Source organism: Hordeum vulgare, chromosome 2H (genome assembly GCF_904849725.1).
Source record: "Hordeum vulgare subsp. vulgare chromosome 2H, MorexV3_pseudomolecules_assembly, whole genome shotgun sequence".
NCBI classification, from domain to species: domain Eukaryota; kingdom Viridiplantae; phylum Streptophyta; class Magnoliopsida; order Poales; family Poaceae; genus Hordeum; species Hordeum vulgare.
The window spans coordinates 598,169,866-598,196,244 of record NC_058519.1 but is presented as its reverse complement, the minus strand read 5'-3'; the positions used below and the strand labels follow the sequence as shown (position 1 = coordinate 598,196,244).

The following is a 26,379-nucleotide window of genomic DNA, read 5'->3' as shown; positions in this document are numbered from 1 at the left end:
AGGTTTAGAGAAATCTAAACTGTCGTTTCTTGAAAGTTTGGGGCTTCGACACTTATGTGAGAAAGTTTCAGTCTGATAAGCTCGAACCCAAAGCGGATAAATGCATCTTCATAGGATATCCAAAAACAGTTGGGTACATCTCCTATCTCAGATCCGAAAGCAAAGTGTTTGTTTCTAGAAACGGATCCTTTCTCGAGGAAAGGTTTCTCTCGAAAGAATTGAGTGGGAGGGTGGTAGAACTTGATGAGTTTATTGAACCATCACTTCAACCAGTGTGTAGCAGGGCGCAGGAAGTTGTTCCTGTGGCGCCTACACCAATTGAAGTGAAAGCTGATGATGGTGATCATCGAGCATCGGATCAAGTTACTACAAACCTCGTAGGTTGACAAGGTCGCGTACTACTGCAGAGTGGTACGGTAACCCTGTCTTGGAGGTCATATTGTTGAGCAACAGTGAACCTACGAGTTATGAAGAAAGCAATGGTGGGCCCGGATTCCGACAAATGGCTGGAGGCCATGAAATCCAAGAGAGGATCCATGTATGAAAACAAAGTGTAGACTTTGGAAGAACTACTTGATGGTCATAGGACTATTGAGTTACGATGGATCTTTAAAAGGAAGACAGACGATGATGGTGATAAGTCACTATTAAGAAAAGCTCGACTTAAGGCAAAGATGTTTCCGACAAGATCAAACAGTTGACTATGATGAGACTTTCTCACTCGTAGCGATGCTAAAAGTCTGTTAGAATTATGCTAGTAGTTGCTACATTATTTATGAAATATTGCACATAGGATGTCAAAACATTGTTTCCTCGACGGTTTCCTTGAGCAAACATTGTATGTGATACTACCAGGAGGTTTTGTCGATCCTAAAGATACTAGCAAGTATGCAAGCTCCAGCGATCCTTCAATGGACTGGTGCAAGCATCTCAAAGTTGGAATATACACTTTGATGAGATGATCAAAGATTTTGGGTTTGTACAAGGTTTATGAGAAACTTGTATTTCCAAAGAAGTGAGTGGGAGCACTATAGAATTTCTGATGAGTATATGTGGTTGACATATTGTGGATCAGAAGTAATGTAGAATTTCTGTAAAGCATACAAGGTTGTTTGAAAGGAGTTTTCAAAGGAGTACCTGGATTGCGCTACTTCAACGTTGAGCATCAAAGATCTATGGAGATAGATCGAAAGCGCTTAATGGAAGTTTCAACAAGATGCATGCCTTGACAAGTTTTTGAAGGTGTTCAAAATAGATCAGCAAAGAAGGAGTTCTTGGTTGTGTTGTAAGGTGTGGATTTGAGTAAGACTCAAAACCCGACCACGGCAGAATAAAGAGAATAGACGAAGGTCGTCTTCTATGCCTTGGTCGTAGAATCTGAAGTATGCCATGCTGGGTACCGCACCTGATGTGTGCCTTGACTCAAAGTCTGTTGAGAGGTACAGAGAGTGATCCATGATTGAATCACTAGCAGCGGTCAAAATTTATCCTTAGTAACTGATGGACTAAGGAATTTTTCTCGATTATGGAGGTGGTTAAAGAGTTCGTCGTAAAGGGTTACGTCGATGCAAGCTTTGACACTAATCCGAATAACTATGAGTAGTGAAACGGATTCGTATAGTAGAGTAGATATTTGGAGTATTTCCGAATAGCACATAGTAGCAGCATCTATAAGATGACATAAAGATTTGTAAAGAACACACGGATCTGAAAGTTTCAGAACCATTGACTAAAACCTCTCTCACGAGCAAGACGTCATCAGACCCCATAACTATATGGGTGTTGGATTCGTTGAAATCACATGGTGATGTGAACTAGATTATTGACTCTAGTAAAAGTGGGAGACTGTTGGAAATATGCCCTAGAGGCAATAATAAATTAGTTATTATTATATTTCTTTGTTCATGATAATCGTTTATTATCCATGCTATAATTGTATTGATTGGAAACACAGTGCATGTGTGGATACATAGACAAAACACTGTCCCTAGTAAGCCTCTAGTTGACTAGCTCGTTGATCAAAGATGGTCAAGGTTTCCTGACCATAGGCAAGTGTTGTCACTTGATAACGGGATCACATCATTAGGAGAATCATGTGATGGACTAGACCCAAACTAATAGGCGTAGCATGTTGATCGTGTCATTTTGTTGCTACTGTTTTCTGCGTGTCAAGTATTTGTTCCTATGACCATGAGATCATATAACTCACTAACACCGGAGGAATGCTTTGTGTGTATCAAACATCGCAACGTAACTGGGTGACTATAAATATGCTCTACAGGTATCTCCGAAGGTGTTCGTTGAGTTAGTATGGATCGAGACTGGGATTTGTCACTCCGTGTGACGGAGAGGTATCTCGGGGCCCACTCGGTAATACAACATCACACACAAGCCTTGCAAGCAAAGTGACTTAGTGTAAGTTGCGGGATCTTGTATTACGGAACGAGTGAAGAGACTTGCCGGTAAACGAGATTGAAATAGGTATGCAGATACTGACGATCGAATCTCGGGCAAGTAACATACCGAAGGACAAAGGGAATGACATACAGGATTATATGAATCCTTGGCACTGAGGTTCAAACGATAAGATCTTCGTAGAATATGTGGGATCTGTTGGAAATATGCCCTAGAGGCAATAATAAAATGGTTATTATCAGATTTCCTTGTTCATGATAATTGGCTATTGTTCATGCTATAATTGTATTAACAGGAAACAGTAATACATGTGTGGATAAATAGATCACAATGTGTCCCTAGCAAGCCTCTAGTTGGCTAGCTCGTTAGTCAATAGATGATCATGGTTTCCTGATCATGGACATTGGATGTCATTGATAACGGGATCACATCATTGGGAGAATGATGTGATGGACAAGACCCAATCCTAAGCCTAGCACTAGATCGTATTGTTCGTATGCTAATGCTTTTCTAATGTCAACTATCTTTTCCTTCGACCGTGAGATTGTGCAACTCCCGGATACCGTAGGAGTGCTTTGGGTGTATCAAACGTCGCAACGTAACTGGGTGACTATAAAGGTGCACTACGGGTACCTCCGAAAGTGTCTGTTGGGTTGGTACGAATCGAGATCGGGATTTGTCGCTCCGTGTGACGGAGAGGTATCTCTAGGCCCACTCGGTAGAACATCATCATGAGCTCAATGTGACTAAGGAGTTAGTCACACGATGACGTGCTACGGAACGAGTAAAGAGACTTATCGGTAACGAGATTGAACAAGGTATAGGTATACCGACGATCGAATCTCGGGCAAGTTCTATACCGACAGACAAAGGGAATCGTATACGGGATAGATTGAATCCTTGACATCGTGGTTCATCCGATGAGATCATCGTGGAGCAAGTGGGAGCCACCATGGGTATCCAGACCCTGCTGATGGTTATTGGCCAGAGAGGTGTCTCGGTCATGTCTGCCTGTCTCCCGAACCGGTAGGGTCTACACACTTAAGGTTCGATGACGCTAGGGTTATAGGGAATTGTTATACGAGGTTACCGAAAGTTGTTCGGAGTCCCGGATGAGATCCCGGACGTCACGAGGAGCTCCAGAATGGTCCGGAGGTAAAGATTGATATATAGGACGGATGGTTTTGGACACCGGAAGTGTTTCGGGCGTCACCCGTAATGTACCGGGACCACCGGGACCACCGGAGGTGGCCCCGGGGGACCACCGAAGGGGGGCAACGACCCCGGGAGGTAAGGTGGGCCAAGTGGGGGTGGGAACCAGCCCCTAGGTGGGCTGGTGCGCCTCCCCACTCAGCCCATTGCGCAAGGGAGAGAAAAGGGGGGCAAACCCTAAGCCAGGTGGGCCTAAGGCCCACCAGTTGGTGCGCCACCCCCTCCTCCCCCCTCTGGCCGCCGCACCACCCATCTGGGAGGGCTGCCGCACCCCCTAGGGTGGGAACCCTAGGGGTGGCACCCCCTCTCCCCTTCCCCTATATATAGTGGGCACTTTTGGCCATTGGGAATCAGACTTTTCCATCTCCCTCGGCGCAGCCCTGCTCTTCTTCCTCCTCCTCTCTGCCGGTGCTTGGCGAAGCCCTGCCGGGAGACCTCGTCTCTCCATCGACACCACGCCGTCATGCTGCTGGAGTTCTTCCCCAACCTCTCCCTCCTCCTTGCTGGATCAAGGTGCGGGAGACGTCACCGGGCTGCACGTGTGTTGAACGCGGAGGTGCCGTAGTTCGGCACTAGATCGGAATCGCTGCGAGTACGACTCCATCAACCGCGTTCTAGCAACGCTTCCGCTTAGCGATATTCAAAGGTATGAAGATTCTCTTACCCCTCTTTCGTTGCTGGTCTCTCCGTAGGAAGATCTGAATATGCCTAGGAAAATTTTGAATTTATGCTACGTTACCCAACAGTGGCATCTGAGCCAGGTTTTCTATGCGTAGATTCTATGCACGAGTAGAACACAAAAGTTGTGGGCGATGATTTGTCAATTTGCTTGCCGCTACTAGCCTTATTCTTTTCCGGCGGTATTGTGGGATGAAGCGGCCCGAACCGACTTTACACGTACGCTTACGTGAGACTGGTTCCACCGACAGACATGCACACCGTGCATAAAGGTGGCTAGCGGGTGTCTGTCTCTCCTACTCTAGTCGGATTGGATTTGATGAAAAGGGTCCTTATGAAGGGTAAATAGCTTTGGCATATCATCGTTGTGGCTGTCACGTAGGTAAGAAGGCGTTCTTGCTAGAAACCCAAATCAGCCACGTAAAACTTGCAACAACAATTAGAGGACGTCTAACTTGTTTTTGCAGGGTTTGACATGTGATGTGATATGGCCAAAGTTGTGATGTTGCATGTATGATGTATGAGATGATCATGTTATTGTAATAGGTTTCACGACTTGCATGTCGATGAGTATGACAACCGGCAGGAGCCATAGGAGTTGTCTTAATTTATTGTATGAGATGCAACGCCATGTGCTTACTACTTTTACTTCATTGCTAACGGTTAGCTATAGTAGTAGTGATAGTAGTAGTTGGCGTGACGACTTCACGGAGACACGATGATGGAGATCATGATGATGGAGATCATGGTGTCACGCCGGTGACGATGATGATCATGCGATGCCTGAAGATGGAGATCGAAAGAGCAAAGATGATAATGGCCATATCATGTCACTATATGATTGCATTGTGATGTTTATCATGTTTTACATCTTATTGCTTAGAACGACGTTAGCATAATAAGATGATCCCTCTTAAAAATTTCGAGAACGTATTCCCCTAAGTGTGCACCGTTGCGAAGGTTCGTTGTCTCGAAGCACCACGTGATGATCGGGTGTGATAGATTCTAACGTTCGCATACAACGGGCGTAAGCCAGATTTACACACACGAAACACCTAGGTTGACTCGACGAGCTTAGCATGTACAGACATGACCTCGAATACAAGAGACCGAAAGGTCGAACATGAGTCGTATGGTTGAATACGATCAGCATGGAGTTGCTCACCTTGGTGACTAGTCCGTCTCACGTGATGATTGGACACGGGTTAGTCAACATGGATCATGTATCACTTAGATGACTAGAGGGATGTCGATTTAAGTGGGAGTTCATACTTAATTTGATTAAATGAACTCAATTGTCATGAAGTTAGTCTAAAAGTTGTCTTTATAAATATTGTAGATGTCCAACGTCAACCTCAATTTCAACGCATTCCTAGAGAAAAACAAGCTGAAAGATGATGGTAGCAACTATGCGGACTGGGTTCGCAACTTGAAGCTCATCCTTGAAGCAGCTAAAAAGGCTTATGTCCTTGATGCGCCGCTAGGTGACCCTCCCGCTCCCGCAGCAGCCCAGGACATTCTGAACATCTGGCAAACGCGGAGTGATGACTACTCTCTGGTTAGGTGTGGCATGTTATACAGTTTAGAAACGGGGCTCCAAAGGCGTTTTGAGCAACACGGGGCATATGAGATGTTCCAGGAGCTGAAGCTAGTTTTTCAAGCTCATGCCCATGTCGAGAGATATGAAGTCTCCGACAAGTTCTATAGCTGTAAGATGGAGGAGAACAGTTCTGTCAGTGAGCACATACTCAAAATGTCTGGGTTACACGGTCGTCTGACTTCACTTGGAGTCGAACTTCCGGATGATGCTATAATTGACAGAATCCTCCAATCTCTCGCACCAAGCTACAAAGGCTTTGTGCTTAACTACAACATGCAAGGGATGGAGAAGACCATTCCCGAGTTGTACTCGATGCTCAAGTCTGCAGAAGTAGAAATCAAGAAAGAGCATCAAGTGTTGATGGTCAACAAGACCACTAGTTTCAAGAAAGGCAAGGGTAAGAAGAACTTCAAGAAAGACGGCAAAGCTGTTGCCGCGCCTGGTAAGCCAGATGCCGGGAAGAAGAAAAAGAACGGACCCAAGCCTGAGACTGAGTGCTTCTATTGCAAGGGAAAGGGTCACTGGAAGCGGAACTGCCCCAAATACTTAGCGGACAAGAAGGCCGGCAACGCTAAAGGTATATGTGATATACATGTTATTGATGTGTACCTTACCAGCGCTCGTAGTAGCTCCTGGGTATTTTATACAGGCGCTGTTGCTCACATTTGCAACTCAAAGCAGGAACTGCGGAATAAGCGGAGACTGGCCAAGGACGAGCTGACGATGCGCGCCGGGAATGGTTCAAAGGTCGATGTGATCGCCGTCGGCACGCTACCTCTACATCTACCGTCGGGATTAGTTTTAAACCTTAATAATTGTTATTTAGTACCAGCTTTAAGCATGAACATTGTATCAGGGTCTTGCTTAATGCGAGACGGCTACTCATTTAAGTCAGAGAATAACGGTTGTTCTATTTATATGAGTGATATGTTTTATGGTCATGCTCCGCTGGTGAATGGTTTATTCTTGATGAATCTCGATCGTGATGTTACACATATTCATAGTGTGAGTACCAAAAGATGCAAAGTTGATAATGATAGTCCCACATACTTGTGGAACTGCCGCCTTGGTCATATCGGCGTTAAGCGCATGAAGAAGCTCCATACTGATGGACTATTAGAGTCTCTTGACTTTGAATCATTTGACACATGCGAACCGTGCCTCATGGGCAAGATGACTAAGACTCCATTCTCAGGAATAATGGAGAGAGCAACCGACTTATTGGAAATAATTCATACTGATGTGTGTGGTCCAATGAACGTTGAAGCTCGCGGTGGTTATCGTTATGTTCTCACTCTCACCGATGATTTGAGTAGGTATGGGTATATCTACTTGATGAAGCACAAATCTGAGACGTTTGAAAAGTTCAAAGAATTTCAGAGTGAGGTTGAGAATCAACGTGACAGAAAAATTAAATGTCTACGATCTGATCGTGGAGGAGAATATTTGAGTCACGAGTTTGGCACACACCTAAGAAAGTGTGGAATCGTTTCACAACTGACGCCGCCTGGCACACCGCAATGCAATGGAGTGTATGAACGTCGTAATCGCACTTTATTAGATATGGTACGATCTATGATGTCTCTTACCGACTTACCGCTATCATTTTGGGGATACGCATTAGAAACTGCAGCATTCACTTTAAATAGGGCACCGTCTAAATCCGTTGAGACGACACCGTATGAACTATGGTTTGGCAAGAAACCTAAGTTGTCGTTTCTTAAAGTTTGGGGCTGCGATGCTTATGTGAAGAAACTTCAACCAGAAAAGCTCGAACCCAAAGCGGAGAAATGCGTATTCGTAGGATACCCTAAGGAAACTATTGGGTATACCTTCTATCTTAGATCCGAAGGTAAAACCTTTGTTGCCAAGAACGGATCCTTTCTAGAGAAAGAGTTTCTCTCGAAATAAGTAAGTGGGAGGAAGGTAGAACTTGATGAGGTAATTACACCCCCTCTCGAACAGGATAGTAGCGCAGCGAGGGAAGTTGTTCTTGTGGCGCCTACACCGACTGAAGAGGAAGTTAATGATGATGATCATGAAGCTTCGGATCAAGTTACTACTGAACCGCGAAGGTCCACAAGGGCACGCTCCGCACCAGAGTGGTACGACAACCCTGTGATGGAAATCATGTTGTTAGACAACGATGAACCTTCGAACTATGAAGAAGCGATGGCGGGCCCGGATTCCAACAAATGTCTTGAGGCTATGAAATCCGAGATAGGATCCATGTATGAGAACAAAGTATGGACTTTGGTGGACTTGCCCGATGACCGGCGAGCCATAGAAAATAAATGGATCTTCAAGAAGAAGATTGATGCAAACGGTAATGTAACCGTTTACAAAGCTCGACTTGTCGCAAAGGGTTTTCGACAAATTCAAGGAGTTGACTACGAAGAGACTTTCTCTCCCGTAGCGAAGCTGAAATCAGTCCGAATCATGTTAGCAATTGTCGCCTTTTATGATTATGAAATTTGGCAAATGGACGTCAAAACAGCGTTCCTTAACGGGAACCTTAAAGAAGAGTTGTATATGATGCAACCAGAAGGTTTTGTCGACCCTAAGGGTGCTAACAAAGTGTGCAAGCTCCAGCGCTCCATCTATGGGCTGGTGCAAGCATCTCGGAGTTGGAACATTCGCTTTAATGAGGTAATTAAAGCGTTTGGGTTCATACAGGTTTACGGAGAAGCCTGTCTGTACAAGAAAGTGAGTGGGAACTCTGTAGCTTTCCTCATACTGTATGTGGATGACATATTATTGATGGGGAATAATATAGAGATGTTGGAGAGCATAAAGGCCTATTTGAACAAGAGTTTTTCAATGAAGGACCTTGGAGAAGCTGCATACATATTAGGCATCAAGATCTATAGAGATAGATCAAGACGCCTCATAGGTCTTTCGCAAAGTACATACCTTGACAAGATATTGAAGAAGTTCAATATGGAAAACTCAAAGAAAGGGTTCTTGCCAGTTTTGCAAGGTATGAGATTGAGTAAGACTCAGTCGCCGACCACGGCAGCAGATAGAGAGAAGATGAGTTATGTCCCCTACGCTTAAGCCGTGGGCTCTCTAATGTATGCCATGCTGTGTACCAGACCTGATATAAACCTTGCCATAAGTTTGGTAGGGAGGTACCAAAGTGATCCAGGTATGGAACACTGGACAGCGGTCAAGAATGTCCTTAAGTACCTGAAAAGGACTAAGGAAATGTTTCTCGTTTATGGAGGTGACGAAGAGCTCGTCGTAAAGGTTACGTCGACGCTAGCTTCGACACAGATCCGGATGACTCAAAGTCACAAACCGGATACGTATATGTGTTGAATGGTGGGGCTGTGAGCTGGTGCAGCAGCAAGCAAGAAGTCGTGGCAGCATCTACATGTGAGGCGGAGTACATAGCTGCTTCAGAAGCGGCTCATGAAGGAATTTGGATGAAGGAGCTCATCACCGACCTTGGAGTTGTTCCAAGCGCGTCGGGTCCTATGACACTCTTCTGTGATAACACTGGAGCCATTGCCATAGCCAAGGAGCCCAGGTTTCACCGGAAGACGAAGCACATCAAACGCCGCTACAACTCCATCCAGGATCATGTCCAGAGTGGAGTGATAGATATTTGTAAAGTACACACGGATCTGAATATTGCAGACCCGTTGACTAAACCTCTTCCACGAGCAAAACATGATCAACACCATAATGCTATGGGTGTTCGATACATCACAATGTAACTAGATTATTGACTCTAGTGCAAGTGGGAGACTATTGGAAATATGCCCTAGAGGCAATAATAAAATGGTTATTATCATATTTCCTTGCTCATGATAATTGTCTATTGTTCATGCTATAATTGTATTAACAGGAAACAGTAATACATGTGTGGATAAATAGATCACAATGTGTCCCTAGCAAGCCTCTAGTTGGCTAGCTCGTTAGTCAATAGATGATCATGGTTTCCTGATCATGGACATTGGATGTCATTGATAACGGGATCACATCATTGGGAGAATGATGTGATGGACAAGACCCAATCCTAAGCCTAGCACTAGATCGTATTGTTCGTATGCTAATGCTTTTCTAATGTCAAGTATCTTTTCCTTCGACCGTGAGATTGTGCAACTCCCGGATACTGTAGGAGTGCTTTGGGTGTATCAAATGTCGCAACGTAACTGGGTGACTATAAAGGTGCACTACGGGTACCTCCGAAAGTGTCTGTTGGGTTGGTACGAATCGAGATCGGGATTTGTCGATCCGTGTGACGGGGAGGTATCTCTGGGCCCACTCGGTAGAACATCATCATGAGCTCAATGTGACTAAGGAGTTAGTCACACGATGACGTGCTACGGAACGAGTAAAGATACTTACCGGTAATGAGATTGAACAAGGTATAGGTATACCGACGATCGAATCTCGGGCAAGTTCTATACCGACAGACAAAGGGAATCGTATACGGGATTGATTGAATCCTTGACATCGTGGTTCATCCGATGAGATCATCGTGGAGCAAGTGGGAGCCACCATGGGTATCCAGACCCCGTTGATGGTTATTGGCCAGAGAGGTGTCTCGGTCATGTCTGCCTGTCTCCCGAACCGGTAGGGTCTACACACTTAAGGTTCGATGACGCTAGGGTTATAGGGAATTGTTCTACGAGGTTACCGAAAGTTGTTCGGAGTCCCGGATGAGATCCCGGACATCACGAGGAGCTCCGGAATGGTCCGGAGGTAAAGATTGATATATAGGACGGATGGTTTTGGACACCGGAAGTGTTTCGGGCGTCACCCGTAATGTACCGGGACCACCGGGACCACCGGAGGTGGCCCCGGGGGACCACCGAAGGGGGGCAACGACCCCGGGAGGTAAGGTGGGCCAAGTGGGGGTGGGAACCAGCCCCTAGGTGGGCTGGTGCGCCTCCCCACTCAGCCCATTGCGCAAGGGGGAGAAAAGGGGGGCAAACCCTAAGCCAGGTGGGCCTAAGGCCCACCAGTTGGTGCGCCACCCCCTCCTCCCCCCTCTGGCCGCCGCACCACCCATCTGGGAGGGCTGCCGCACCCCCTAGGGTGGGAACCCTAGGGGTGGCACCCCCTCTCCCCTTCCCCTATATATAGTGGGCACTTTTGGCCATTGGGAATCAGACTTTTCCATCTCCCTCGGCGCAGCCCTGCTCTTCTTCCTCCTCCTCTCTGCCGGTGCTTGGCGAAGCCCTGCCGGGAGACCTCGTCTCTCCATCGACACCACGCCGTCATGCTGCTGGAGTTCTTCCCCAACCTCTCCCTCCTCCTTGCTGGATCAAGGTGCGGGAGACGTCACCGGGCTGCACGTGTGTTGAACGCGGAGGTGCCGTAGTTCGGCACTAGATCGGAATCGCTGCGAGTACGACTCCATCAACCGCGTTCTAGCAACGCTTCCGCTTAGCGATCTTCAAAGGTATGAAGATGCTCTTACCCCTCTCTCGTTGCTGGTCTCCCCGTAGGAAGATCTGAATATGCGTAGGAAAATTTTGAATTTATGCTACGTTACCCAACAGGATCCAATATGGGCATCCAGGTCCCGCTATTGGATATTGACCGAGGAGTCACTCGGGTCATGTCTGCATAGTTCTCGAACCCGCAGGGTCTGCACACTTAAGGTTCGACGTTGTTTTATGCGTATTTGAGTTATATGGTTGGTTACCGAATGTGGTTCGGAGTCCCAGATGAGATCACGGACGTCACGAGGGTTTCCGGAATGGTCCGGAAATGAAGATTGATATATAGGATGACCTCATTTGATTACCAGAAGGTTTTCGGAGTTACCGGGAATGTACCGGGAATGACGAATGGGTTCCGGGTGTTCACCGGGAGGGGGCAACCCACCTCGGGGAAGCCCATAGGCCTTGGGCGTGGCGCACCAGCCCTTAGTGGGCTAGTGGGACAGCCCAAGAAGGCCCTATGCGCCATAGGAAGAAAATCTAAGAGAAAAAGAAAAAAAAGGAGGAGGTGGGAAAAAGGGGAAGGACTCCTCCTTCCAAACCTAGTTGGATTCGGTTTGGAAGGGGAGGACTCCCCCCCTTGGCTCGGCCGACCCCCTTGGGGCTCCTTGAGCCTCAAGGCAAGGCCCCCCCTCTCCCACCTATATATACGGAGGGTTTAGGGCTGATTTGAGACAACTTTTGCCACGGCAGCCCGACCACATACCTCCACGGTTTTACCTCTAGATCGCGTTTCTGCGGAGCTCGGGCGGAGCCCTGCTGAGATTAGATCACCACCAACCTCCGGAGCGCCGTCACGCTGCCGGAGAACTCATCTACCTCTCTGTCTCTCTTGCTGGATCAAGAAGGCCGAGATCATCGTCGAGCTGTACGTGTGCTGAACGCGGAGGTGTCGTCCGTTCGGCACTAGATCGGAGCGGATCGTGGGACGGATCGCGGGACGGTTCGTGGGACGGTTCGCGGGGCGGATCGAGGGACGTGAGGACGTTCCACTACATTAACCGCGTTTCTTAACGCTTCTGCTGTGCGATCTACAAGGGTACGTAGATCGGAAATCCCCTCTCGTAGATGGACATCACCATGATAGGTCTTCGTGCGCGTAGGAAAATTTTTGTTTCCCATGCGACGCTCCCCAACATTGGGCCTATTTCCTACGGGCCTACCCTTGTTGGGCCTACTTACCCTACGGGTCTGCATCCTGGCCCATGTTTGGTAGGTTTCTAGTCATATGCGGGTCGTGGTGGCCTAGTAGGTGGGTTTTTTTCATTTTTTGTACCTTAATTTTTTGCTATTCTTGTTTTTAACATCTTTTTGCTATTCAAGTTTTTACCAAAAAATACTTTGATAATTTAGTTTTAAAATTTTATATAATTTTAAGTTATTATTATCCATTTCCAACCCTTTCCTTACTTAATTTGCTATTTTTCATCCATTTTATCATTTGTTTTGAGCTAAATGACCCTCAAATTGAAAAGCACTACGAATAAAATCTGAAAAAGTTGAAACTTGGCATGGTATCATAATTTCACCGACATAGCATGTGATAAAAAGTTGAGGGGGTTATGGCAAAAACTGGGTGCACTTCATGTACAAATTAACTAGACAATCTCTTTCGAAGTATCACGGTTTCACACGAAAACTCATCTATTACAAAGGGATTTCATTTTTTTGAATGTAGTTTAACTCCACACTATTTGTGAGGTCAATATGCATCATTTAAAGCCACATCATGAAATTTTTAATCCTTTCCTAACTTCATTTGCTATTGTTTATACATTTAATCATTTTTGAGCTAAATGACCCTGAAATTGAAAAGCACTATAAATGAACTTCGAAAAGTTTGAAACTTGGCATGATATTATAATTTCACCCACATAGCATGTGCTAAAAAGTTGAGAGGGTTATTGCAAAAACTGGATGCACTTCTTGTACAAATTGGACAATCTCTTTTGAAGTATCACAGTTTCGGACGAAAACTCATCTATTACAAAGGGATTTTATTTTTTTAACATAGTTGAACTTCAGACTATTTGTGAGGTCAATATGCACCATTCAAAGCCACATCATCAATTTTCGACCCGTTCGTGACTTGATTTGCTATTTTTCATGCATTTAATCATTTTTGGACCTAAATGACCCTAAAATTGAAAAGCACTACAAATGAACTCTGAAAATGTTAAAAACTTGGCATGGTATCATAATTTCACCCATATAGCATGTGCAAAAAAGTTGGGAGGGTTATGGCAAAAACTAGATGCACTTCGTGTATAAACTGGACAATCTCTTTTCAAGTATCACGGTTTCGAACGAAAACTCATCTATTACAAAGGGATTTCAATTTTTTGAACATAGTTTAAATTCAGACTATTTGTGAGTTCAATATGCACCATCCAAAGCCACATCAATTTTCAACCATTTACTAACTTCATTTGCTATTTTTCATGCATTTAATCATTTTGTTTGAGCTAAATGACCCTGAAACTGAAAAGCGCTACAAATGAACTCTGAAAAGGTTGAAACTTGGCATGGTATCATAATTTCACCCACATAGCATGTGCTAAAAAGTTGAGAGGGTTATGACCAAACTGGATGCACTTCGTGTACAAACTGGATAATCTCTTTCGAAGTATGAGGGTTTCGGACGAAAACTCATCTATTACAAAGGGATTTTATTTTTTGAGCATATTTAACTCCAGATTATTTGTGAGGCCAATATGCAGCATTTAAAGTCGCATCATCAATTTTCGATCCTTTCCTGACTTCATTTGCTATTTTTCATGCATTTAATCATTTTTTGAGCTAAATGACCCTGAAATTAAAAAGCACTATAAATGAACTCTAAAAAGGTTAAAACTTGGCATGATATCATAATTTCACCCACATAGCATGTGCTAAAAAGTTGAGAGGGTTATGACCAAACTGGATGCACTTCGTGTACAAACATTACAGAACATCATGAATAGAGAAAAGTGACCAAATTAATACAAGTTCATCATCAAATGTTATTACTGAGAAAATAAATACATAAAGTCCATACATATAGTCCTCATAGAACAACATACAACTCTCTAGAGCATCTAATTAAAACATACATTGAAACTAACATACAACTATGTAAAACATTTAAATGCAACAACAAATGCGACCAAAATCGCAACTAAGGTAACAATTGATCCAACAACATAATGATACCAAGCCTCATTATCAATGGCATATTTTCTAATCCTTTTACTCTTCAAACGCATTGCATTCATCTGGATCTTGTTTAGATCGACGACATCGGAAATATGCAACTCCAATTTCATCTTCTCTTCTTCAACTCTTTTCAAATTTTCTTTCAAATAATTATTTTATTTTTTAACTAGATTTAAACTCTCGACAAGAGTATCGGTTGGAATTTTCAGTTCATATACCTCCTACGTAAAGAAATCTATGTCAAGTTGGTCGACATAATTGTCATAAACACAAAATGAAACAAATAGTTATAAAAGATATTATACCATATCTGAATCATAGACCGATGAGAGCTGACAGGGGCGGATACCAAAACCACTATGTAATAACAAACAATAATAAAAGTAAGACAATTATACAAGTAGCTATATAAATCATACAGCTCGGATTTTTTTCTATAGAAAAAGATAATTAAGAACAAGAGACTCACCACGGTGGTGTAGGCGATAGACGCGGTCGACACGGGCAATGGACGAGGAGAGGACGACGTGCATGGGGACGGAAAGGCACCCTACACATGTGTAAACTAAAAAGTTAATTTGAGGTGGCTCGGGCATTTCATTAAACACCTCATGTGCATAGGAGGCGAGAACTAGAGTACACACACCTCCACACGCTGGCCGACCAAAAGTGAGAGGAGTGAGCGGACAGGGACGAGCATATATATAGGCAATCTTTTAGCCCCAGTTGGTGTCTAGAACCGGGACTGAAGATAGCCATTTAGTGGACGGTTCCAGACACGAACCGGGACTAAAGGAGTTACGCTAGGAGCCAGGCCCTTTATCCCCGGTTTGTGGCACGAACCGGGGCTAAAGGTCCTGGAAGAACCGGGACTGATGCCCGCCGAGGCCGACCGGCATCCTCGCCGCTCGAACCGGTCTGATGCACGCATTAATCCCAGTTCGTAAGTCGACCGGGACTAATGCTTTTATCAGACCAGGACCAAAGCCCTGTTTTCTACTGATGCATGTTCTCTTACATGTTTTGTGAGCTGACCATCATCTTTATCACTCTAAGTTCTGCTATGACTCTTAGCTACATTCGTCATTGGTGTGTCATTGATCTGATTTTCTCTACATTACGAGTTCAACAAATGGGAACTACTACTAAAGAAGCTACATCATTCTATGTATTAAAGTTGTGTGTCTCATCTTAACGTCAGAAAGTGTCCTTATTTATGTTGACTAACTTACTCTTTTCGAGATATAGCAATGTGTACTTTATATATGTACTACATGATATGTAAATTAAATATTTGGTGTGTGTCATGGTTCTAGTAGACTCTTAATAATGAAACAATACTAACAAATTATCAAGTATAAACCAGTTGGCTTGTTAAGACTACATCTTATCCTAAAGCATGACAAAGAAACAAAACCAAAAAATAGCAATTCAACTATGCAGAGTGTATGAACTTGAAATAAATCATTTTAATATTGTGAATCATTTTTATGTTGTGTGATCCAAAAGGAAGAGGAATGAACACCAAAGAACAATAGGCATGGGTGGCGACACAAGAACTCAAAACAAAGCCTCTTCGAGTGTTAGATGAGGAACTGAGGTTTTTAGCCTTCCATCTTGTTCTCATGCTCACCTCTCTTAGGCCCTCTTTTCTTCCACTTTCTCTCGCAGTGGACATCTCATGTAACCTAAATATATGTACATATATGTGTTCTTTTCATGCTAAAACAATTTAACAAGAAAAAAGGAAGAGGAAGGAGCGCATAAGAACGATAGGAATGAGAGGCATCGGGAAATGCCAAACCAAATTTCCACCACAACACAAGAGATGAAGAACCAATAAGTTAGGCTTTCCTCTGTGCTCTCATTCCCACCGCTCTTAGGCCCTCTCTTTCTTCCTCTTCCCAGCTCACTTTTCAGATCTCACATAGAATATGTGCACATATATTTTATTTCTATGCTAAAGCAACCAAGCAAGCCAAAGAAAAGGAAGGAGTGCTAGAGAACAATAGGAATAGGAGGCATCGGGAAACACCAAACTGAATTCTCACCTGCCACTAGAGGTGAAAACAAAGCAAGTTTGGATTTCCTCCATGTTCCCATTCCCACTGCTCTCAGGCTCTCTTTTCTTCCTCTTCTCGACCAGCCTACTAGATCTCAGGCTATCTAAGTATGTGCATACATATTTGTGGTTTATGCATTAATCTATTGCGCAAGCGAAACAGAAGAGGAAGGAGTGCTCAAGAATCATAGGAATGGAAGACATCAGGAAAGCACACAATCAAATTTTGCACCTCCAACACTAGAGGTGAAAATAGAAGAGTTAAGCTTTCCTCCATATTCCCATTCCTAGCACTCTTATGCTCTCTCTTTCTTCCTCTTCCCTGCTTACTCTCGGAACCTACAGTTTCTGAAGAAAAAAGTATCAGGCAACAAGCTTGAATTGCTAGACTAGGTGTTTCAACTTTGAAGTATAAATAGATGTGATATGCACTCTGTAGAGAACCATAGGAGGATCAAGAAATTAAGACACCCAGTAAATAGTATCACTTTACAGTCAATGACAACTGGGCCCATTGTCCTGTGCTGTACATTTAGAGCATGTGCAAGGATATCTTCTGCATTCATACAGCAGGAAAATATGGCGTTCGCAGCAGAAGAAAATAAAAATACTCTCCTTCGCCCTGCCAATTACTAGTAGTAGTTGCTACCCCCTGACGATGACAACTAACAAACACCTTGGTGCGCCTCACCTGCCCTCATCGATGATGGAGGTGAACATCGGTGACGGGTTCCCGGTCGCCGGCGTGGCATCCCCGCCTGCAGCAGGGCCGGCGCCGAAAAACTGCTGCGTGGTCGACGACGACGACAGACCGGCCTGGCTGCTCGTGCCCGTGTAACTGCTGCTGCTCCCGGCCTTGACCTGCCACTCCGTGATGTAGCTCGGTTTGATCACCTCCTCCCCGGCCATGTCAGCGTCTCCCGTGAGCATTGACACCACCCTTGACATGGACGGCCGTCGGTGGGGTGATCCCTGGGTGCAGATGAGCGCGACGCGGATCACCCGGAGCACCTCCTCGCTCTTGAACTTCGAGAGCTTGGGGTCCACGAAGTCCAGGGGGTTGCCGTTCTCGTACAGGTCCCACACCTGAAATCATCCAGAGTTTCACTGATCCTAATACAAATTTCAACAGTAGATTTTGCCGACAAAACACCGACCAAAGCACAGTTGTGGATTTACTTTCGAATGTACTGTAGCTTTTATTGATCTTACCTTTTCAAATATATATGTTGTCTCCTCTTCAAGCGTAGTGTGATGGTTCGATTCACCAGCAACAATCTCCAGCGCTACGACGCCGAACGCAAACACATCAATCTTCTCAGTCATGTGACCTCTCATGGCGTACTCAGGTGCAAGGTAGCCACTTTGGAAAAGGAAAGCCAGCCAATCACCATCAGAACATTTACAAACAAATTTGACAAACTCATGAAGGCCGCGTTGATGGAGATGCACTTACAATGTGCCTGCAACTTTTGTGCTCACATGAGTCTTCTTGCCATCATAAAGCTTGGCAAGCCCGAAATCCGAGATCTTTGGGTTGAGATCGGCATCTAGCAAGACATTGCTGGCCTTTATATCCCTGTGCACGATGCGGACGCTCGACTCCTCGTGGAGATAAGCTATACCTCTTGCTATGCCTAAGCATATCTCGAATCGTCTTGGCCAGTCTAGGTTCAAGCCTCCCTTTCCTGAAGATGAACATTGAGGACCTTTAATTTTTATGAAATTAAGGTTCAGCACAGCAGAGTCATAGTCGATCTTGAATGAAATCATACCAAACAGCGCGTGATCAAGGCTTCCATTCTCCAGGCACTCATAAACCAACAGGGGTGTTTTGCTCTCAAGGCAGCAACCGTACAACTTCACGAGATTACGGTGTTGCACCCTTGATATAGTCTCTATTTCCGTAGCAAATTGAACTTTCCCCTGATTAGATGATTCAGAGAGCTGCTTCACTGCCACCACTCTTCCATCACTTAACTTACCCTGCAAGGAAGTTGCACTAATCAACTATGCAAGGTACTTCATAGCTCAGGCTTTGACCAGGTTCTAGCTAATGAATACACCTAAAATCATGAATTTACGCATATCATCTGACTATGGTGTACATTAAGCATTATGAGATACAGATATATAGTAAAACAAACTAACCTTGTAAACTGATCCATATCCTCCTTCACCAAGTAGGTTACTGGAATCAAAATTTTCCGTGGCTGACCTTAGCTCACTATAACTGAATACATTTGGTCTTCCAACTATAGTGTACAGCTCTGCACAACAGACAGAAAAGATCGTTAGCATAATTCTGTCTACAGCAAAGTAAACAATATGATCCTGGAATATCAAGGAGTACCTTCTAACTCCAATAACAATTTTCTCCTTTTCTGCCTCCATACAAAGACTCCAGCAAGAGCAGCCAGCAAACAAACAGCAACACCAATTACAACTCCAACAATCATACCAGTTTTACTGTTTCTCTTGTTATCCACAGAGTAATGCACAGTAGGGATGAAATCTGAAAAAAGTTAACTTAGTTTGAGTAATCAAAACATCAAATGATGCTCGTTTACATTGCAAGAGGACCAATTTAATACAGTTATGATTACATCAAATACAAAAGTGAATCATGTAGAATTTCTACCCTCATCATGGGTCTTCCAACATTTATGCTGATTTTCAATTGAAATAGATGTCATTCAACTTGTTTAAACATGAATCAACCAGTGAGCATACACTGGCAGGAACTATACTACAGAGCACCACTTAATCTTTTTAGGGGAAACGGTCACAAAAAAGATTGATTACTAATTTCAAGTTGTAAGTATCTTTCACATCAAAGTTTCATGTTCAATTTTAGATATTAAACACTCCCTCCGTAAAGAAATATAGGAGCGTTTAGATCACTAAAGTAGTGATCTAAAGTAGCGATCTAAACGCTCTTATATTTCTTTACAGAGGGAGTACACCAGTGGTAAAGGTGAAAAACACTGGCACTATCAATACTACAGTGACATGTTTCCCTGGCCACTGTGTTATACAAGTACTCCCTCCGTCCCAAAATAAGTGACATGGTTTTAGTTCAAATTTGACTTCAAGATGGCAGTGTAGAAGTTCCAGTCCAGGTTCGTACTTGGGGTTGCGCTCAAAGCCGATATTGCAGGCCCATAGTAGCCTTGAGTAGGAATGCAGCAAGTACCCTTGCCAGCCCAGAAGAGATGAATCTCAAGGAAGTTTTTTACCACAGGAACAACATACTGCTTCTTTACAACAACGAAAGATTTCCCTCCTGCAGCCTTTCTTATGTCGAAGTTCTGTTCCCTGCGCTCTCCCTATACAGACACCAATCAAAAGAATGTATTGGTTTCACAATTGATGAGCTAAAAATATCAGACAACAGAGAAATTTAAGCTTCTAAGCTACCTGGAGATAGATATCAAAAACTCTTCTCGCTCTGCTTTTCCAAGCCTGTGGATCAGGGGAGTCAAACTCCGCAAACTGAAGTGTCACGGTATAGTTTCCATTCTCGAGTCCAATGCCATAGTATCTCAAAGATGATGGTGACATCCTTGCTGTTTGGAACAGTCCAGAATCTAGTGTGTTCTGAAATTGGCGTGAGCTGTAGATTATGTAACTGCCATTGGGTGGGTCCATGAATCTTCCAGTGCTGCTAACACCCCATATAGGTGCGCCCCCAACATAATATGACGAAGCACCAAGATTGGCATTATCAGCTTGATACATGGCACCATCTGAGCCTGATATAGTTCTACTACCACCACAGTCCACCGCTAAGGAGGAAGCTGCATGCAAGTTACAAAATAGTAGCCTTTACATTGGAATCTGCAATTAAGGGTCTGAAATTACTGTAGTATACTAAAAGATGCAAGGAGTTGAAAGCTTACAGTGTGGAGAGCCGAGAGAACAGGGGGTATTTCGCTGAAGACAATTCAATCCCAATGGCAAAACACTGCAGATGGGAAAAAAGTGAATATTTTTTAATTCCACTGAGATGAATATTTTTTCCTACATGATTTTGGCAGGAGTAAATGAGATGCAGCAAGTGCCTGTTATTGGAGCTATCGATCACAAAGTCGTTTGCCACCAAATTCCTAAGCACAACACACAAAAGATGGGTGGAAAATCAGATTTTGTTGCTTAATTCAATCAGACTTGCTGTGTAACTTTAATCAGTAATAATCATGAAGCATACAATTGTACGTTTTTCTGGGTAATCCAAGAAGGAAAGCTTCCTGAAAGGTGGTTGTATGAAAAATCTCTGGAAACGAACACAATAAATTAGTAAGTAGATCGAGACATATTTTCTTGTATAGGCCAATATGAAGTAAAAAATCAAGGAGCATATAGTCATACAAATTGGTAAGTAGCGGAGATTTCGTGGCTGGTAGACTTCCCGAAAGGCTATTATTGCCAAGAAATCTGATCAAGAGGGATATTTGCAAACATTAGAGGAACATGATTGAAAAAATATTATGAGAAAACGTTAACAAGTAATGCTTACACAAAATTAAGCGAAGGAAGATCAAAGATTGACTGAGGCATTTGGCCTGTGATATTGTTAAAACTCAAATCCCTGCACCAATAGGGCAAGGAGTATCAGACAGCAAAGTACTGCACTTTAACTGAAATTATACCATAGTAGAAAGGCTTCCATTTAACTGTGATTTTTCTGATAAGGAGGATGCTTACAGTAAAGTTAAATTTACAAATTTTGAGAAGTCTACCGATGCAAGTGTGTCAGATATCTTGCTGTTCCTCAGTACTCTGCAGGTCAAAATAGTTTTCAGGATCTTAAACTATCATGGAAATTAAAGTGAAGAGCACGTGCCATACAGATCACCCAAAGTTGTCATGTTTCCCACGAACACCAGTGAAGAGCTTCCATTTACTATATCGCCTATTCTCCTGTTACATTCAGACAAGGAATGTGTCTGTCAGTGCCACAAGCTTATCTTTGCAATAAGAACAGAGCTGGTGTGACGAAAACTACTAGAAACTTACAGGCTTGTCAACTTGATAAGATTAGAAAGACTTCTGGGAATCGGTCCTTGAAAAGAGTTTCCTTGGAGCCTCCTAAAATTTGTACATATTTTATTAGTAAGGAAGTAATGCAAATCAAATTCCAGACTTACCAATGTCATTGCCTATCATTTATGCTCAGAAAAAAGTTTGAGAAACACTGATATTGGTGGTTGGTGGAACATATATCTTACAGTTGGGTCATATTTGTCAAGCTCCCAAGATAATCAGGTATCTGCCCAGTGAAACTATTGTCTGATGCCCACCTGTATGCACGATGGCAAGAGTGTCCAAGATTATTGGTTGAAAGTTGAAACCTTAGTATAAATTACACTGATATTTTGGTTTGGAAAATTACAAGGTTGACAGGTTTGTAAGCTGGGACAGCGCCGCTGGTAGAGGACCAGTGAAGTCATTACTATCAATATACCTACATTCCAAAGACATACATCATTTTCCATTCAAGAAGATTATTATTAGCCTGAACAATTGAGAGAACACTGATGATCGTGAAAAGGTAGGGTGTGTGCAAAGGGCAATGTAAAACTGACCATATAGATTACTTACAGCTGCTGAAGTTTTTTCAATTTTCCCAACTCATCTGGAAGTGTACCGTTAAAATGGTTTGAGCCCAATGCACTGAAAGCATAAGATAAACCAGGTCAACTCTGGAGCAATATTAAAAAGGAAGTGCTAACTGGATCCTTTTTATAAGTCCAAATGCTGCTCGATATTTATTGGGAAAGAAGCTCGGTTTTGTTAGGTTTTCTATTCCAACTGTTTCAATTTGCATGAACAGGAAGACACATGTCTATGCAAACTTCACGCCCCACAGTATACAATGCCATGCACTTTTGTGCGAGTGATTATACTCCCGAGCTCGTACGACTAATACAAAGAAATGTTAACATTACTTATTGGAGGACAAGATTGGATCTTACAGTGATACGAGATCTGTAAGATTCCATAGCTCCTTCGGGACAGGTCCGGATAATGCATTGGTGCCCACGGTTCTTGCGACATTAGCGGAAAAAAGTGTGAGATCGGCTGAAATCAAGACGAGTAATGCAAAAAAGGTGTTGAGTCGAAAGCCTTACATGTACTTCAGCGCAGTCAGTTCTCCGATGAACGCTGGCAACGGGCCGGTCAAGCTGTTTTTCCTGAAGTCCCTGAAATGACAAGGTCAGAGACAAATAACGTTAATTACATAGATCTTACACTGAGTTTGGGAGATCCAAAACTGTGCATCTCTAGTCAACAATGTATCGATCTTCAGTGCTCGTCGTGGTGGTGGTGTAATGGAACAATGGATTGAAAGGATGGCCAAATGGGCTGAAAACTATACGCGAGAGGGCCAGGCTGAGCTGAAAAAGGATGGGCTTTCAGACCCACTGGACCTGGCCCAGTAGTTATCTAGAGTTTATTTGTCTTTCAATGTCACCATCACATTTCCCCAATGAGATTCTCTCTCAAAACGAATCGCCATGGAGAAAAGACATATCTTTGTCTGTTTGACTATCACCAATAAAGTTTAAGCATGGTCTCTGAACTTTTGTACCAAAGATTTTTGGTCCGTCAACCTACAAAACTATCTGGTTTTGATATTTTGGCACACTTAAAGCGGTTTCAGCATGACATAAAGGCAGTTTTCCATGAGTTGCTACACAAATAGTAGAAAATCAATAAATAAGTTTAAAAATGAGTTTTCTTTATTTTATAACCATAGTAATTTGAAGATAAAATAGCTTATGTTTGTTGAATTTTTTCAGAAAGCAATATCTAGCCTATGAAACTAACCATTATTGTAAAAAGTTCTAATGAATGCTTACATATAAATTTAGTGAAATGAAATATAATTACAAATTTCATGTTTTGCTAGATTTACTGAATATAAGGTCTGCCAGATCTCTTTTGTCATTTTTTATGCTACATGGACTTCCAGGAATGTTAAACTGCCATCACGTCATTTGTTATTCGAGTTCAAGTTGAGGGACCGGGACTATATTCTGACTAGTTATTTGAATTTATATGAAGGTTTGGTCGATGAAAATATTTTTTACTACCTCTGTGCACTAATTTAAGACTTTTTGCAGCTTAAATTAGACTGAGGCATGGTACGAACCATGATGGGTGATTATAATATAAAGGGAGGGGGACTCTTTTCCGGTAAACGAGCTCTTACCAGAACTTCATCATATGGATTAGAGGCTGGATTTTCTACTCTCGGGTGCACTACACCTTTAGCAAAAAAAAAAAAAGTCTTATAAAAAAGTCTAAAAAGTTGAAAGGCCTGCAAATCCATCAGTTCACATTTTTTTCCCTAAGAGTTGAGAGTGGATTTTAAGCTCCCCGGTGCCTAGGCATCCTCTCTCAACAGTAAAATTAAGACAAGTAGAAAAAAAATATAAAACTTTACAACATCAAAGATGATCAAATTTCCTAGGTGGTTACAAATATTCATGCCAAAAAAACATTCGAGGATCTCTACACAGGAAAAGCATTTCAGTGCATCAAGGGTCTGTTCGGAGGCCCTCCGGCTCCGCAACCCCACTTCCGAAGTTGGTGGAGCAGCAGTTAAAAACCGTGGAGCGGGGAAAAGGGTGCTCCCTAGATCCTCAGATTTCAGAGAGCTGGAGGGTCACCGAACACCTCCCAAGTTTTGAGCACTTTTAGCACTAAAATCTGAAACTTGTTTGTACACTTTTCTCTATATGATATTTTGGCATGAGAACTTGCAAGAATCTATAAATTTGATCATCTTTGATGTTGCAATGTTTCAGATTTTTTATTTTGTCTTCTATTTTTTTTAATTTTACTGTTCATACAGGGTGCCTAGGCATCCGGGAGCTGTTACACCTTTCTCTTACGAGTTACAATCCTAAGAAAATCCTGCTTCCTCCGTTCCTAAATATAAATCTTTTTAATTTCAATAGATGACTACATATGAATGTATATAGACATATTTTAAAGTGTAGATTCATTCATTTTGCTTTCTATATAGTTCATTAATAAAATCTCTAAAAAGACTTATATTTAGGAACGGATGGAGTACAAGATATATTGCCGAATAGTAATGGACTTATCATAAATTCTTAATAAATAATCAGAAAGCAAAATTCATCAAACACATTATGCATATGCAGGTAATATAATGGCGTGAGATTTTAGCTTGGCAGCAGTATTGCTTAATTAGCGAACACTCGTGAGCCTAGAAGCGGACAGGACATACAGTTTGATGAGGTGGGTGAGGTTCCGCAGCTCTTCCGGAATGGGGCCAGCCGCGTCCAGCGAATTTATCTTCCTGCTCCATCCAATATACAACATACATGATTGATATATTTGATAACCACTTCACATGCATGTTCATCTCCTGAGATACGATTGATAAAAATGCTGGAGAAGAAACTAGGTTTGCTTGCTCTTACAGTCTGGTGACATGGCAGACGGTGCCGTTCTGGTCGGTGCAGTCGCACTTGATGGCCGGGTTGAAGTTTGGGTTGTCGTCCAGCGGCGTGTCATCCGTGGCGGCGCCGCTGCATGGGTTGCCGCTGATGTTCCACGACGCCGGCGCCGATAGCCCCAGCTTCCCCAGTATCGCGTTCACCGCCGCCGCTGCCGCCCCGCCCCGCCCAGAAACGGAGAAACCAACCAACAACCGTCAACCCGACAGGGCTTAGAAACCAGAGAATCCAGAGATGAGTAGCTAGTACTGCTGCTGTGCTGCATACCTTCGGTCGGGTCGGTCTGCGGCGGCGGCGGCGCCTGAGCCTGAGCGGCCGCCCTCCAGGAAGAGCACAGGGCTGTCAGGAGCAGCAGCGGCGGCAAGAGGAGCACGGAGCCATGGCGGAGGCACGAGCTCCGCCTTGGACTCGGATGACCCATCTGCCTCCCTACCCCTCGGATTGCAGTCCTACTGGAAGCAAGAAGAGGCGAACAATAAAGTAAAGTGGGCGTCCGCTACGACTAGAGATATACTCAGAGGCTCAGAGCTGTGGGAACATGCAGGATGCAGCCAACAAGTGGGTACTCGGCGACTGTTTTTTTATGGAGGTGGCGGCCCCTACTCACTCCTACGCCGATCAAGCTGCATGCATGCACCTGCTCCTACAACAATGTGGCCAAAACAAGAGTTGGGTTATCTTATTGGTACTAGAGTAGTGTTATTTTTTCTGTTGTTATCTTGGTGTGTTGCTGAATTTTATAGATGATGAATGCACATATCATCGGATGGAATAGTCCATTCTCAGATCACTGCCTTGGACCGGAACCAAAAGGCGTGACAAGAACAGATTGAGCTCACATGAATGAATCCGGTAGAGGCTCGTGCTTGGCATTGCTCTGGTCTCCATATCTTGTTTATCCTCCAAAAATATCGTCCCTGACGTTCCTTGTCCTGAATTTCCATTCTTTTTTCTGCTACTCGATGACCGGAGCACAAGTAGGAATATACTTTCTCTGTATTTAAATAATTATAGTTGAAGAAAACTCTTCAATTATAATTATTTAGGTACGGAGGAAGTAATACATGGATCTACATGTACGGAGTGAGTAGGTGACGAATCAAATTGGTGAAAATTTCGCACGGACGTTTTAAGTTAAGCGAATATGGTGCCAGTTGGGCATTTCGTAGGAATGGAAGGCGGCTACCCCATCTCTTTAGGTCTGTATTTATATCTATGTCGATGGTAATTAATAAGGAGCTTAGTTTGTTAGCGTGGTGG

At 43.5% G+C, this 26,379-nt stretch overlaps 1 protein-coding gene across 1 annotated transcript; it reads right to left on the bottom strand.

The window, feature by feature from the left end:
* Window positions 1–17,083: 17,083 nt before the first annotated feature.
* On the bottom strand, window positions 17,084–25,597 carry LOC123427588 (probable LRR receptor-like serine/threonine-protein kinase At1g56130). The gene is made up of 24 exons (XM_045111665.1): window positions 25,387–25,597; window positions 25,084–25,270; window positions 24,888–24,959; window positions 22,756–22,827; window positions 22,600–22,671; window positions 22,226–22,297; window positions 22,017–22,088; window positions 21,853–21,924; window positions 21,641–21,712; window positions 21,473–21,544; window positions 21,329–21,403; window positions 21,141–21,212; window positions 20,993–21,058; window positions 20,832–20,897; window positions 20,686–20,730; window positions 20,524–20,588; window positions 20,042–20,421; window positions 19,752–19,950; window positions 18,975–19,136; window positions 18,773–18,891; window positions 18,397–18,607; window positions 18,078–18,309; window positions 17,834–17,984; window positions 17,084–17,707 (listed from the first exon to the last, which is right to left on the bottom strand). Exons 1-24 carry the CDS (start codon window positions 25,538–25,540, stop codon window positions 17,309–17,311), a joined length of 3,159 nt encoding a protein of 1,052 aa, XP_044967600.1. The 5' UTR covers window positions 25,541–25,597; the 3' UTR covers window positions 17,084–17,308.
* Between the last annotated feature and the right edge of the window lie 782 nt (window positions 25,598–26,379).

What these genes read in the sequence shown, in the direction of transcription:
- LOC123427588 (XM_045111665.1), bottom strand. Translation starts at nt 25,540, where the DNA reads ATGGGTCATCCGAGTCCAAGGCGGAGCTCGTGCCTCCGCCATGGCTCC. An exon ending in GCAGACCGACCCGACCGAAG is followed by an intron (nt 25,271 to 25,386) that starts GTATGCAGCACA and finishes GCGGGGCGGCAG; the next exon opens with CGGCGGCGGTGAACGCGATA. An exon ending in GTCTGCCATGTCACCAGACT is followed by an intron (nt 24,960 to 25,083) that starts GTAAGAGCAAGC and finishes TGGATGGAGCAG; the next exon opens with GAAGATAAATTCGCTGGACG.